The sequence below is a fragment of the Grus americana genome, chromosome 13 (genome assembly GCF_028858705.1).
Source record: "Grus americana isolate bGruAme1 chromosome 13, bGruAme1.mat, whole genome shotgun sequence".
Classification (NCBI taxonomy): Eukaryota; Metazoa; Chordata; class Aves; order Gruiformes; family Gruidae; genus Grus; species Grus americana.
Window position 1 is genome coordinate 22,244,237 of NC_072864.1, and position 12,652 is coordinate 22,256,888.

General features: G+C 63.1%; 2 protein-coding genes across 2 annotated transcripts; both read left to right on the forward strand.

The window, feature by feature from the left end:
- Window positions 1–26: 26 nt before the first annotated feature.
- EXOC3L1 (exocyst complex component 3 like 1) lies at window positions 27–9,564 on the forward strand. Its single transcript, XM_054840234.1, has 13 exons — window positions 27–906; window positions 1,893–2,053; window positions 3,007–3,226; window positions 3,543–4,203; window positions 4,362–4,479; window positions 4,652–4,777; window positions 4,885–4,985; window positions 5,414–5,524; window positions 5,632–5,761; window positions 6,718–6,840; window positions 7,159–7,314; window positions 7,744–7,868; window positions 8,314–9,564. Exons 1-13 carry the CDS (start codon window positions 864–866, stop codon window positions 8,498–8,500), a joined length of 2,262 nt encoding a protein of 753 aa, XP_054696209.1. The 5' UTR covers window positions 27–863; the 3' UTR covers window positions 8,501–9,564.
- Window positions 9,565–10,351: 787 nt separating this feature from the next.
- CTRL (chymotrypsin like) lies at window positions 10,352–12,627 on the forward strand. Its single transcript, XM_054840272.1, has 7 exons — window positions 10,352–10,498; window positions 10,654–10,757; window positions 10,950–11,029; window positions 11,287–11,368; window positions 11,466–11,646; window positions 12,028–12,161; window positions 12,336–12,627. The coding sequence occupies exons 1-7, from the start codon at window positions 10,447–10,449 to the stop codon at window positions 12,495–12,497; spliced, it is 795 nt and encodes a 264-aa protein (XP_054696247.1). The 5' UTR covers window positions 10,352–10,446; the 3' UTR covers window positions 12,498–12,627.
- The last annotated feature ends 25 nt before the right edge of the window (window positions 12,628–12,652 follow it).

Consider the following 12,652-nt stretch of genomic DNA (forward strand, 5'->3'; position numbering starts at 1 on the left):
GGGAACTTCCGGGGCGGGCGCGGGGCGGTGGAGCCCAGCCTCCCTGAGGGGACCCGCCGCCACCGGCGCGACGCCGGGGCTTCCCTTCCCCTTCCCCGGCGGGACCCGCCGCCTCCCCTGGGGCCGGGGCGCGGTGTCTCCCGCTGAGGGCACCCCCTCAGGCCCCGTCTGCCCGGGGTAGAACCGGGCCGTGCAGCCCGCCCGTCCCCTCGCCGTGCGGCGGTACCGAGCCAGACTGATGTGCCATGTCTGCCCATCGCGCCCCTGAGCCCTCGCACCGCCTGGGCGAAACGGGCGGTTTGGTGCTGCCCGTCGCCCTTGTCCGCTCGAAAACATCCCGCACGGGGGGCGAATCCTCCGGCCCGTGCCCGGGGAAGGCGGTGTGTGGCGGGGGCACGTCCCCAGGTGCCCCCCGGCTGCGCAGGGTCCATCCCCGCTTCCCCGCGCTCTCGCCTTCGGGCCGGGCCGTCGCGGGTGGACGGACCCTGTCCTAGCCGGGCTCCCGCTGTGGGTGCGGACGGTGCGGTGGAAGCACCGGCCTGGGCCGGTGTCCGTCAGGGCCGCCCATGCGTCCTCCCCGAGCCGTGCCAGGGCCACGCAGAGCAGCCGTGTGCCCGGGATAGCCGTGGTGTGCCCAGCAGGGCACGCGGGGCGTGATCGCTGCTCCCGAGGCCTGCGGCAGCCGCGACGCCTTCCCCTATGTCCCCCCTCCCCTCCGCCCGCCGTTCCTGACGTCCTGAGCTTGGCCGTGGGAACACAATGAGGCCCTGAGGAGCGCGGCTGCTCCGGCTGAGGAAACGGCTGCCGGCTTCCTCCTGCTCGGCCCTGCCCCGGCCCCTGCAGCTCCGCGCAGCCTGGAGATCATGGGCATGTCTGCGGAGGACAAGCGCGCTGCGAGCCCCAGAGGTAACGGGGACGACGCGGCCACCCCCCGGGCAGCCGGCGGTGCTGGGCAGGGGAGGGATGCTACCGCTTGCAGCCCGTTTTGAGGGCTCCCCCCACCTCTGCCTTACCACCCCTGGACCTTTGCCCCATGCTGGGGTCGGTGCATTGTGCTCCTGGGGAGGGGGGGGTGAAGCCTGGCTGTGCTTCCTGATGGCAGTCTGCGCTGGGGGCAGCACTGCTCACCACGCAGCTCGTCCTCAGAGCTGCTGACCGCCTCCAAAGCCCCCCGGTCCCTGATGGTGCCCAGGCAGGCAGGAGCCCGGCTTGGCACTGGGTGACATCCCTGCGGGGCTGCAGAGAGCCCCAGGCTGTGAAGTCACTGGGGATGCAGCAGGGGAGAAATGATGAAACCAGGCGCTGGGGATGGGGGCTGGCATTTGATAACTGTGCTGGTTCTCAGCCCTCTGCTCTGGCCAGAAGGCCTTCGGCACAGCTTGGGACCCTGTGCCAAGGGGGACACTGTGGCCACCCACGGCTGTGTGCGTGCCCTTGGGAGACCAGGAGCCTCCTGGCCTCACCTCAGCCTGGCTGTCCTTCATGCGAGAGCTGCCGTCTCTCCATCCCTCCTGCTGACTCACTGCCGAAGCCTCAGCCCTGCCGAGGGCTTCCCAGGTGGCATCAGACCCCCCTCAGATAACATTGGTTTTGGGGGAGCGATGGGGACGTGCGCTCGGCCTGGGGGCCAGCTGGCAAGCTGGGTGGCAGCTCCCCAGAGCAGTCCTTCGCCACGGCTGCTGCGACATCCCCGGTCCACACTAGTGGCATCTCGAGGCGGGGGGGTGGCACCCGTGGAAGGACCCTCTTGCTGCCGCGCTGTCCGGCTTCCCACATCTGGGTGTACTTGGATGTCCGCTGGCGGGCAGCTTCCTGCCTCTGGCCTCGGGGGCCCTTCCTGCCCCGCCAGGAGAGGCTTCGTTGTGCTCATTAACCCCTGGCTTCGTCCCCAGACGAGGAGTGGCCGGAAGCGGAGAAGGCAGAGAAGTTGGCGAGAGGAGCCGCTCTGAAATGGGCTTCAGGGGTGTTTTACTGCCCCGAGAAACTGGAGGGACTCGGGCAGTACCGGAGCCGAGAGACGCAGAGGAACAGCTCCATCCAGTCCCGGCTGAAGGTGGGTGTTTGCCGCTGCCCACCCCAAGGACCCCCACAGCCTCCCCAAGCAGCGATCTCAGCCAGGGTCCCCTCTTCTGCATTGAGTCACCTTTTTTTTTTTCTCACTTCTGGAAAAATCTTGTCCTTTGGCTGGCGCTTGGTGGGACAAATGCAATTGTTTGGGGGAAGAGGTCTGGTGAACCCCAGTGCCACCCCCTGCTTTCCCCCTGGGTAGTTCCTGAAGTGTTAAAATGAGTGTCCCGTGTCTCTGACCATCCTTCAAAACAAACCACCAAGGGTGTTCAGTGCATCCCATGTGCGACAGTCAGTGAGGCAACTTGTTTTAAGAGAAAACCACCTGCTTCTGGTGATGCTGGGTGAAAACACTTCTTGGCACCAGGAGTTAAATGGGCAGACAGGGCACAGAGATGTGCCAGTGCCACCGCAGGGCTGGAAAAGATGGAAATCCGTTTTGGAGGAGGGTTCAAACGGCTTCTGAGGTGCTTCATGCCATTAATATGCCTTGGGGGGCGCACAGGGACCCTCTGGGCTGCAAATATTTTGCAGAAACAAAGTAATCTTTTAAAACGGAAAGGAGACATCTGGTCACTGCTCACCCTGCTGCCTTGGTCACCCCAAAGCGATGCCCTTCTCCCACCTCCTGCACAGCAGCCTTTTCCCCCCCCTCCCCTAAATAGTCACCGTGACTCAGTTTACCCAGAGAGGGGTGAAATGAGCTGTCCCTGCTGCTGGAGCCAGTTTCTTGAGGCTGGGTGTGCTTGGGTCTGATGGGACGGGGTCACCACGGAAGGTCTGGGAGATATGATGGCACAATGGCGTGGGCAGATGTGACCTTGTGGGGCTGGGAGAGTGCATGCAAGAGAGACCTGGCAAGGCCGGGGCAAAGGGTGTGTGAGTCCTCCCACCTTCGAGAGCTTCTCCACTGTCCCTCTGTCCTCTGCTGCTCCTCAGTCAACTGTCCAGTCCTACCTGGAGGGGGTAAGCGCGGGGCTGGAGCAGTTGCGGTCGGCGGCCCAGGAGGTGCAGAGCGTGTGCCAGGACCTGGGGGCTGCACGGTGGGCCCTGCTCGACAGCGCAGACCGATTCCAGGGCCTCCAGCAGATGCGGGCGCTGATGGCGGAGCACGTGCAGCTGGCCTCGGTGGTCCAGGTGTTGCCCCAGCTCTTCTCAGGTAAGGCAGTCGCCTGGTCCTTGTGGATTTGGGCTGGAAGGCACCGGGGGGTTCTCCAGTCCAACCCCAGGCTCCACACGGGGCTGGCAGCAAAGCTGCAGCAGGTCATTCCGGGTTTGCCAGTTGGGTTTGGAAAGTCTCCATGGATGGAGGTGCCTCTGTCCCCCTAGGCCCTGATCCAGCAGGGTGTTCCCAGAGCCCCAGATCTCAGACCCTTCCCCTCCCCATCTCCCTGCTGACCTGCGCCCCTGACCCCGGTGCCGACCCCCTTGACTCCCCACGCTCAATCCTGACATCTCTCCTCCCTCTCCCACAGTCCACGAGGTTTTTTCCCATACCCTGCAGCTGCTCCGTGGGCAGCAACTCCTGGAGGCCCATGCAGAGCTCATGATGATGGAGCACCTCCGGGATGACATCCTCTCCCAGCTGCACCTCCGTGGGCTCTCCGATGCCCAGGCAACCGTGCTGTCCTACTTTGGTGGCCTGCAGGAGCTCAACGAGAGCCTGGCCAAGCAGCTGTGGGACATTGTGGGCAGCAGCCTGCGGCTGGTGTGCGAGGACCCGGTTCTCTTCGTCACCGCTGTAAGGATCATCGAGCGGGAGGAGAAAATAGATGATACTCTGCTCCTGGAGGCCACCTTCCTCCCCCCTGGCCGCCCAAAGGGCTGGAGGCAGAAGTTTTATCGCGTTCTCCGGGAGACCATCACAGGAGCCCACTTCCATGGCACCCACACGGACACCGAGGGGCCAGGGCTGGCCCGGCACCTGGCCGCGCTGCAGAAGGCTATCGTGTCTGAGCTGCGTGTGGTGAAGGACCTGATGGTCCAGTGCGTCCCAGCTCACTACAACATCCTCAGCGTCTGCACTGCCACCTACCACCAGGCGCTCAGCGGCCACCTCCAGGACATCCTCCGAGAGGACCTGGACAAACAGGCGCTCTTCCTCCTCCTCGAGTGGGCACTTCGTGTGTACCACAGGTCAGCACCAACCGAGCAGGGGAGGTCGTGGAGAACCGGGTTGTCCACCAGCGCGTGGGCGGGTTGGGAGAGTGGCTCCAGCTGCCTGGGGATGTCCACTGGGAGGAACTGCTGGAAAACACAGGTCTTCCCAGCCCTGTCCCACCTCTGTCCTCCAGCCCAGAGATGATGGGTCACCCTGACCTTCTCCCAGAAGTGGACGTTTCTGCTCTGGGCCCCTTGATGTCCCCTGAGCTCGTGGACCAGACAGAGAGGAAATACGTGCTGAAAGTCAAGGTGAGCAAGCACATGTGCAATGGGTACGGGGACCCGACGACCACCACTGAGCCGCCATCTGCTCTGACAGCAGCAGGAGACTGTGAGCCTGTGGGACGAGGCCCGGCACTCGCTGCTGTGCTACATGTTGGTTCTCAGGGGAGCTGGTACCTCACTTCCATCCATCCCACAGGCTAGTGTGCTCGAGTGGATGCAGAGGACCCTGGAGGTGGAGTTCAAGGAGTGGTTCAGGGACGAGGAACCTGAGACAGACCACCAGGGCTTCTTCCAGTCAGCCCTGCCTGTCATTGTCATGCAGGTGGGTCCTCAGCGCCACGGGTGCAGTGGGGCACGGCCATGCTGAGGGCCCCCAAAAACGAGGGCTGCAGCCTCCCGCTGGCTCCCTTTCACTCTCTCTTTGTGCAGATGCTGAATGAGAATATCCAGGTCGCCTCCTTGATCTCTGACTCTCTGCAGCAGAAGGTTTACAACATGGCTTTGGAGGAGCTCGAGGCATTTCTGAGCCGGTCAGTGGGACCCCTCGCATCCCTGCCCATCCTCACAGACCCTGGGTCCCATGGCCAAGCACTGTAGGCTGATGGTGGAGATCTCTGCCGTGGGGCACCCAGCGCTCATCCAGGTCCCAGAGGGCTGTCTACCCATGGGGCTACTGCCTCAGCCCACAGGGCCGTCAGCTCCCAGGGCTTGCTGCCCCAAGCATGTCTGCAGTAGCGTCAAGCCCTGCTCTCCCGAGGGGTCCAGAATGGGTCCCACCGTCCCACCCTACCCAACAGCCTGTCACTCTCCAGCCTGGTGGCAGGAGCTGGAAAGAACCAAGTGAGCCGGGAGGGCTGTGGGGGGTCCACGTGCCCCCAGGAGCATCCCAGCTCCAGGTCCTTGTGGGGAAACGTCCGGGGCTCTGCCCGCCCATTGCGGTTGACTCGCTGTGTTGCAGTCTGCGGGAAGCCCTAGTGCAGTGCGGGAAGGAGCACCAGAAGGACCGTACCGTACCCAAGTACTATGTCTCCTACCTGCTGGCCATGCTTAACAACAACCTGACTCTCAGGTAACGTGCACCAGCATCTTGTAGGTCTCGTGGCAACCCCAGCCCCGAGTGGGACCAGTGTCCCCATGTGCATCCTGGACTACCTGTCCCCTCCCTTCTTCTCCTAGCTCCTCTGTCTCCTCCCTGCACCCCGATGCTGCCTGCAGAGAAGTCCCCACGTCCCTCCTGGCTGCTCTAGACCGGACGCAGAAGAAAGCCTGCCAACTGCTGCTGGAGGAGCTGCTCCTGGACCTGCAGGTATGTTTGCCCACAGCCCTAAGGCTGGCAGGGCTGTGACAAACCTGTCCCCAGCAAGAACAGCCCTACCACTAACACCCCCAGGCACGGGTTTGTTCCTGCCCAGGATCCCCTGCTATCGTCCTGCAGATGTTTCTGCCAGCCTGGCTCCCAGACCTCGATAAACCACCCGCAGCTTGGGTGACGTCTGTCGCCAGCCAGCACCGCCCTGTATCGCTGGGGCAGATGGTTTGTGGCCCCCAAACCACTAACCGACAGAGACCAGGGGCCACAGCCCTCCTGGGCGGCCTCGCGCTCCTTTTTAGGGCTGTTCCACGGCAGAAATCCAAACAGGAGAGAGGCAATGTCCGTGTGGAGGATATAAGCCCATGTGCTGCTGCCTGAGTTGTTTCCTGTCAGCGTAGTCAAATTTAGCTTTCCTGGAGTCTGGACCAAAAAATCTGGAATAATTAGCGGCATGGCTATTTAGAGCTTGAATGCCGTGAAAACAAAGGAGCAGCTAAAGGGCGAAACGCTCACAGGCAGCGTGGAGACTGCCGGCCCCAGCACGGGGAATGTCAGCCTGCAGGCAAGGACAGCAGGGCGGGAGGTCACAGCCCTCAGTCAAAACCATGTTATGTCCACACAAGGGAAGTGGAGAGGAGTGGAAATAAAAAATAAAATCACAGCGTTAAAAATAAATTCACAGCGGGTGTGTGAGGAGTAGCTTGCTACCCAGGTGCTGCCTGCAGTGAGGTATCACGACGCAGATAAAGCCCCAAAATGCTGCCAGAATTTCCTAATCTAGACCACTTTTATATTTTTATGTTGATTTCTAGCTGGCAGTAGGGCCTTGACAGTTTTGCCAGGCAGCGGGTGAGCAGCGGCTGTGGGATGTCGTGCCACCCCGCAGCTGGCAGCTGCTGCAAGAGCGACGCGATGCATGGCTCCGTACACTGCTCCTCTGCTTCTTTCAGCCCCTCTGCCTGCAGCTGCCTTCCCGCAAGTGGCTCGCTGGGTCCCAGCTGGTCAGCAGCATGTGCGAAGTGATTGACAAGTATGCAAAGGACTTCTCCCACGTCAGGAAACCCATCTTCACGGTACGGGTTGCTGCAGGGTGTCCTTCAAACGGCTCCTTGATGCGGGGCAAGGTGGTCGGGCAGTTGGGTGCCTTGCTGGGGTGCAGGACACAGGGAATGCAGTTGCTGCTGGGTCTGCTGGAGAGCTCGTACCCTCTGCAGCAGCCCAGAGTGCACCGCCACGCAGAGGTGTTCAGGGTTTCCCCCAAACTCAGCTGCTTTCTCTGTCCAGGGGGCTTCCCAGCAGGTTGTCCCCACGGCTTGGCATTGTGTCCAGCCCCTTTCCCTGGGCGATCAGGGAAAAAATTAATCCAGCGCTAACAGCTCTCCCCTGCCCAGCTCCTGCTGACCGAGAGCGAGCTCGTGGTGGCAAGCCAGTACCTGCGGGCACTCATGCAGAAGAAGATGGTGTGCAAGAGCGAGGAGGAGCGGGGCCAGTTCTGCAACCGCCTGCTGCAGGACGCCACGCAGCTCCGGGAACTCTTCTGTGGCCTGGTGAGGGGTGCCCAGGTGCAGCAGGGAGCCGGGGCTGGGCTGCGGGAGGGGAGCATCGCGCAGCGAGGTCGGTGCAAGGAGCTCATCACTCACCTCTGTTGCCCTCCTCTTCCCCTCCGGCCCACAGCTGGGTGGGTACCTCAGCCCACGAACAAGACGTGGCTGTTACACTGGGGCAGTTGTGAGGCCGCAATGGAAACTGGCTGGATGAGGGACTCAGGGGACCGTCCACCCTGCCCAGCACAGGTCGGGGGGGCTGCACAGCCTCGTCTTGCCTTGGGGCGAGCCAGCCCCGATCGGTGGGACACGCTGAGTGGGGAGACACCAGCGGCAAGGGGCCAAGTCCCCACGTGGGCACTGAGGGCTGCAGCTCACCAGCCACCTTGGTGCCTTCCCCCCAGTCTCACACACGGCCGCTGTCCCTCCCAGGGTCTGGACCGGAGTCAGCAGAGCCTGGAGGCCGTGTTTGCCCTGCGGGAGCTGATCTACCTCAAAGACCCGGCACTGCTCAGCCTGGAGGTGCTGGGCTTCATCACCAAGTACCCTGACGTCAGGTAAGAAGCCCAGCTCAGCAGTTCTGCAAGATGGGGTAGGTGTGAGTCTGCCCCGGGGAGCCAGGCAGAAACCTGGGCTTTTTCCCCCGTCCTCCCTGAGGTTTCATTTCCCATGCTCTAGATTTGAGGGGTTCTTGCAAAGTCCTAAGGGCAGAGATGTAAAGGAAAAAGCAGTTCTGCTGCGGCATTCACCCATCTGTGTTTGGTGGCCAAACAAAGCATGAGAAATCACAAAACACCAAATTGGAAAGGTCAGAATCAGCCAAAACCAAATGAAATATTAAAACCAAAATCACAAGGTTTCTGGGTTATTTTCAACAAAATTTTAAAGTTTGGCTGGTGCCAGCTCTCTGGCCTCAGCTCAGCTTCTCTGGATCGCGGGACGTTTGCGGGACACGAGCCCTGGGCCAGCAGCGCCCGGACTCACCTCTCACTCCCTGCACAGCGACGAGCACATCTCCACCTTGCTGGATCTCCGGGGTGATGTCTCCAAGGACGTGCGGCACATGGTGCTGGAAATGATGGCACAGCACCCCCAGGTCTTGCCTGAGAGCTACCGGCCCATCTTCAGCACCATCCTGGTCCCTGCGCCGGAGCTGCCCTTCTGCCTTCGCAAGGGCAAGTGTGCCTGACGCTGCGTCCCGCAGCGCGCTCCCCGCTGCCCCCACGGACCTACGGATCACACAGGACATCTCTGGGGCTGCGTGTGGGGTGGATGGAGACGACAGATGGCATCCCCTATGCGCAGCACCTTGCCCTGGCCTGGGGACAGTCTGGATACGTGTCATCCTGCTCTGGTCTCGCTGAGCAGACTGTTCCCTGCAATCACCAGCCCTGGGAGACCTGGGTCAGGAGAAAATCAACCCACAGCTGTTTTGCTGGCCTGCTGAGAGCTGCTCAGGTCTGGCCTGTTGCCTGCAGGAGAGAGGAGCCATGGAGCAAAGGGCAGGAGTCTGCAGTTGGGGTGAGTCCACGTCTCCGTGGGGCTGCAGAGACATTGGGGTTTCCCCAAGTCTCCAGACAGCCCCCTGAGCCAGCGTGGCCTGGCCACAGAGTGTGTTCCCACCCCAGCTCCCAGGCAGGCTGGAGCCTTGCTAGACCCAGGCTTGCAGGAGGGTTTTAGTGAGCTAGTCCTCTGCTTTGGCTCAGCCCAGAGGTCTGGTGGTGCTGCTCCACCAGCCTGGGCCCTGCATGGATGGTGGAGAGCAGCTCGGCCAGCTCACGGCGGCAGAGGAGAAGGGCACAAGGGGCCTTGCGACCCTGGGTGGTGCCATCCCCCCTGTCCCTGCTGGCGTGAGGGACAGCTCTGTGCTCCTGCTGACCTGCCCAGCTCCCGGCCTCAGCTCTCTTGCCAGCACCCCAGACAGGACGGGAGTCCAGGACACTCCGTCCTCTTGGAGAACGTGACCGGAGTTGTGTCTGGTCTGTCGAGCATCCTCCTGGCCCAGCTTCCTCCATGATGGGCAGCACCACCTTGGGCGCTGTCTCTGTCCCTCCATCCTCGGCTGCTGTCCAGCCCTTGGTCATCTCCTCCACGGGTGCCATGTGAAGATCAGGAGAAAAGCCTGTCTGTCTGTCTGTCTGCATCCTCCTGCCCGGCCCGGGCTCTGCCACCCTTCCTGCATGGGGCAGGCCCCATCCTGCTGTCCTTGCGTGGCACCACTGCCAGAAATAAAGGCCCAAGCTCTGCAATCACGCCCCAGTGTCCAGGCTCTGCTCCCCAGGGGTGAGAGGGCACGTGGGTGGCACAGCATCGCCCCAGGGATGGCTCCCTGCACCCACTGCCACCCTGGGGCATTGCCCGAGGACGTGGGAGAAGACGAGGACGCTACGTGTGTGTGTGTCCTGCACAACCAGGATGGTGGGGGGGGGGTGAGGGGATGGGGAGGGGACTCCGCTGTTCCACAGCATGCAGCCCTGGGGCGAGGGGTCAGGCAGCTGCAGCGCTGGGGAGAAGCCCACTGTCCTCCCTGGGGCTCGCGGTGTGCGCGCCCAGCTCTCCACGGCCTCTGCCTGCTTGGGAAGGCGTCTGCCCTCCCCGCCTGCCCCAGCTGGCTCTGGGACACGCTCACCTGCACCAGGGCCACAGCTCAAGGGGTGGCCCTGAGCCCTGGGAATGGCCAGCTGGGCCCGGCGCTGTCCGAGGCCAGGGCTTCACGGCCACGTGGGAAAACAGCCCTGGTGCCAACAGCTCTGGAGCAGGGCTGGGGCTGGGGAAACTTCCTGCACCCCAGGCACTGGCACCCATCCCAGCACACCCAACTGTGTGCCCACAGGCAGCCTCCCGTGCCCCCCATCACAGCCCCACAGTGCTCTCCTGCTCCAGTTCCCCAGGCTGCAGTGAGAACCGACACAATTCATTACAGTGATAGCCCAGGCACCCCAGGGTGCCGGTCGGCAGCACATTCCCATGTCCCTGCTTGCATGGGGCAAAATAGGTGCCAGGTGTGGCCCATCACCCCTGCCAGCAGCTGGCAGAAGGCAGCAGGGGGACCTTGCCCTGCCTGGCTACGAGCCATGCAGCTCCTGGCTACTATAAAGCTCCTGGCCCCCAGGGACACATCCCTGGCCTGCCAGGATGGCGTTTCTGTGGGCAGTTGCCTGCCTGGCCCTTGCCAGCACTGTCTCAGGTAAGCGCTGCCTGCGGGTGCAGGGAGGTCCTCGGGGTGCAGCAGGACTGGGGCACCCCGGGGACAGTAACACAGAGCCACCAGCACCGGCAGCCCCCGGGTGCGAGCCCTGAGCTTTCGGGGGTCACCCTTGTGCCCTTCTGCCTCTCCCGCAGGCTGCGGGGTGCCTGCCATCAGCCCCTCGGTGCACTACAGCGAGAGGATCATCAACGGGCAGAACGCGGTGCCTGGCTCGTGGCCCTGGCAGGTGTCCCTGCAGGTACGGCACCGTCCCACTCCCTGGGCAGAGGCAGCGCCGGTGCCCTAAGCACCACGGCGGCACAGCACGGCGAGCTGGGTGCTGGGTAGGCACCAAGGGGACCGTGACACCCCTTGCCTGTCCCTGGCCTCGGCAGGGTGGGGGGGCTCAGCCTGCCCAGCCCCAGCTCTTCCTCCCTCTTCCCCCCCCCAGACCCGCTCAGGATCCCACTTCTGTGGCGGCTCCTTGATCAACGCGAACTGGGTCGTCACAGCCGCCCACTGCGAATTCAAGTGAGGAGCGATGCCTGGCCAGCCCGTGGCGGTGCCACCCAGCCCCGGGGACGCCGGGGAGGGGCAGGGGCTCTGGGTGTGCTGGGACTTGGGGCAGCCCCAAAAGCCAGCACCTGAGGAGCTGAGCAGCCTGGGGCTGCCTCCCCGGGTGGCTTCCCTTGGGCGCACGGGGCACCGTGCCTGCGGCAGCCCCTGGTGCTGCTCCCGCCCTGGGTGCTGGCAGCCGTGTGGCCCCCTGACTCCCTTACCTCTCGCAGCCCATACTCCCACGTCGTCGTCCTCGGGGAATATGAGCTCGGCTCCAACTCAGCATCCACACAAGTGAAGACCGTGTCCAGGGTGAGCGGGGCGGCCGCGGTCCTGGGATGGGGCTGGAGCTCTGCGCCACAGCTGCTCCCCGAGGGCGCGGATGAAGCGCTACGGTATTTTTCGGCAGGCCATCACGAACCCCAGCTGGAACTCCTACACCTTGAACAATGACATCACCCTGCTGAAGCTCTCCTCGCCTGCCCAGCTGGGACCCCGCGTGTCCCCCATCTGCCTGGCTCCCGCCAACCTGGCTCTGCCCACCAACCTCCAGTGCGTCACCACCGGCTGGGGACGTGTCAACACCAACTGTACGTACCCCGCAGCTTCAGGGAGGGCTGCGCGTGGCTGAAATCCTTCCCGGGGGCTCTGCAGGGTCTGGGGGTGCTGATGCCTCGTGTGCATGTGGGGAGGGGGCAGTTGGGCAGTCAAGTAACCCTGTCTGGGCATGTACACGTGTGCCTACACGTGGATTGGTGCAAGCACAGGCCTAGGTGTGTGCTCAGGAGGTGGGTGCGTGCAAACCCCAGGGGTGACTGTGCAAGCTTGCCCTTGCACGAGACGATCCCGCCCAGAGAAGAAGGGGTTCGTGGGCACGGAGGGAGAAAGGCGCTTTGCACGGCAGCACCCGCACGTTTGAGAGGAGACCCATGGACACGGGGGCGATTTAACTGTGCTTCTTTCCCTGGCAGCCCAAGCCTTGGCGGTGAACCTGCAGCAGGTAACCCTGCCCTTGATCTCCCAGAGCCAGTGCATGCAGTACTGGGGCAACCGGATCACCAGCTCCATGCTCTGTGCCGGTGGGGTTGGCGCCTCCTCCTGCCAGGTAAGGAGCCGAGGTCCCGCTGCACCGCAGGGAAGGTGGAGGAGGAGGAGATGTGGGGGCTCACATCTACGGAGCCAGAGGTTTAGGCTCTAGCACCTGGCCGTGTCCTCGGGTGGCAGGGACCAGCCTGGAGCACGCGCCGGGATCACTAAGCAGGAGGTGTCTTCTCTGCAGGGTGACTCTGGCGGACCCCTGGTATACCAAAATGGGAACGTCTGGACCTTGATCGGCATTGTCTCCTGGGGAAACAGCAACTGCAACATCTACACGCCAGCCATCTACACCCGCGTGAGCCAGTTCCGAAACTGGATTGACTACGTTATTGCTCAGGGATAGAGCTGGTGCAGAGGGGTCCCATCACCGGGTGCTGCTCCTGGCACAGTGAGCTCAGCAGAGCCAGCAAGGGGCTGAGCTGGAAGCAAGGCACCCCGCCTCCTAATAAAGTGTCAGCATTTGCTTCTGCAAAGCGCTGCCCCCAGCTCCTTTCCTCT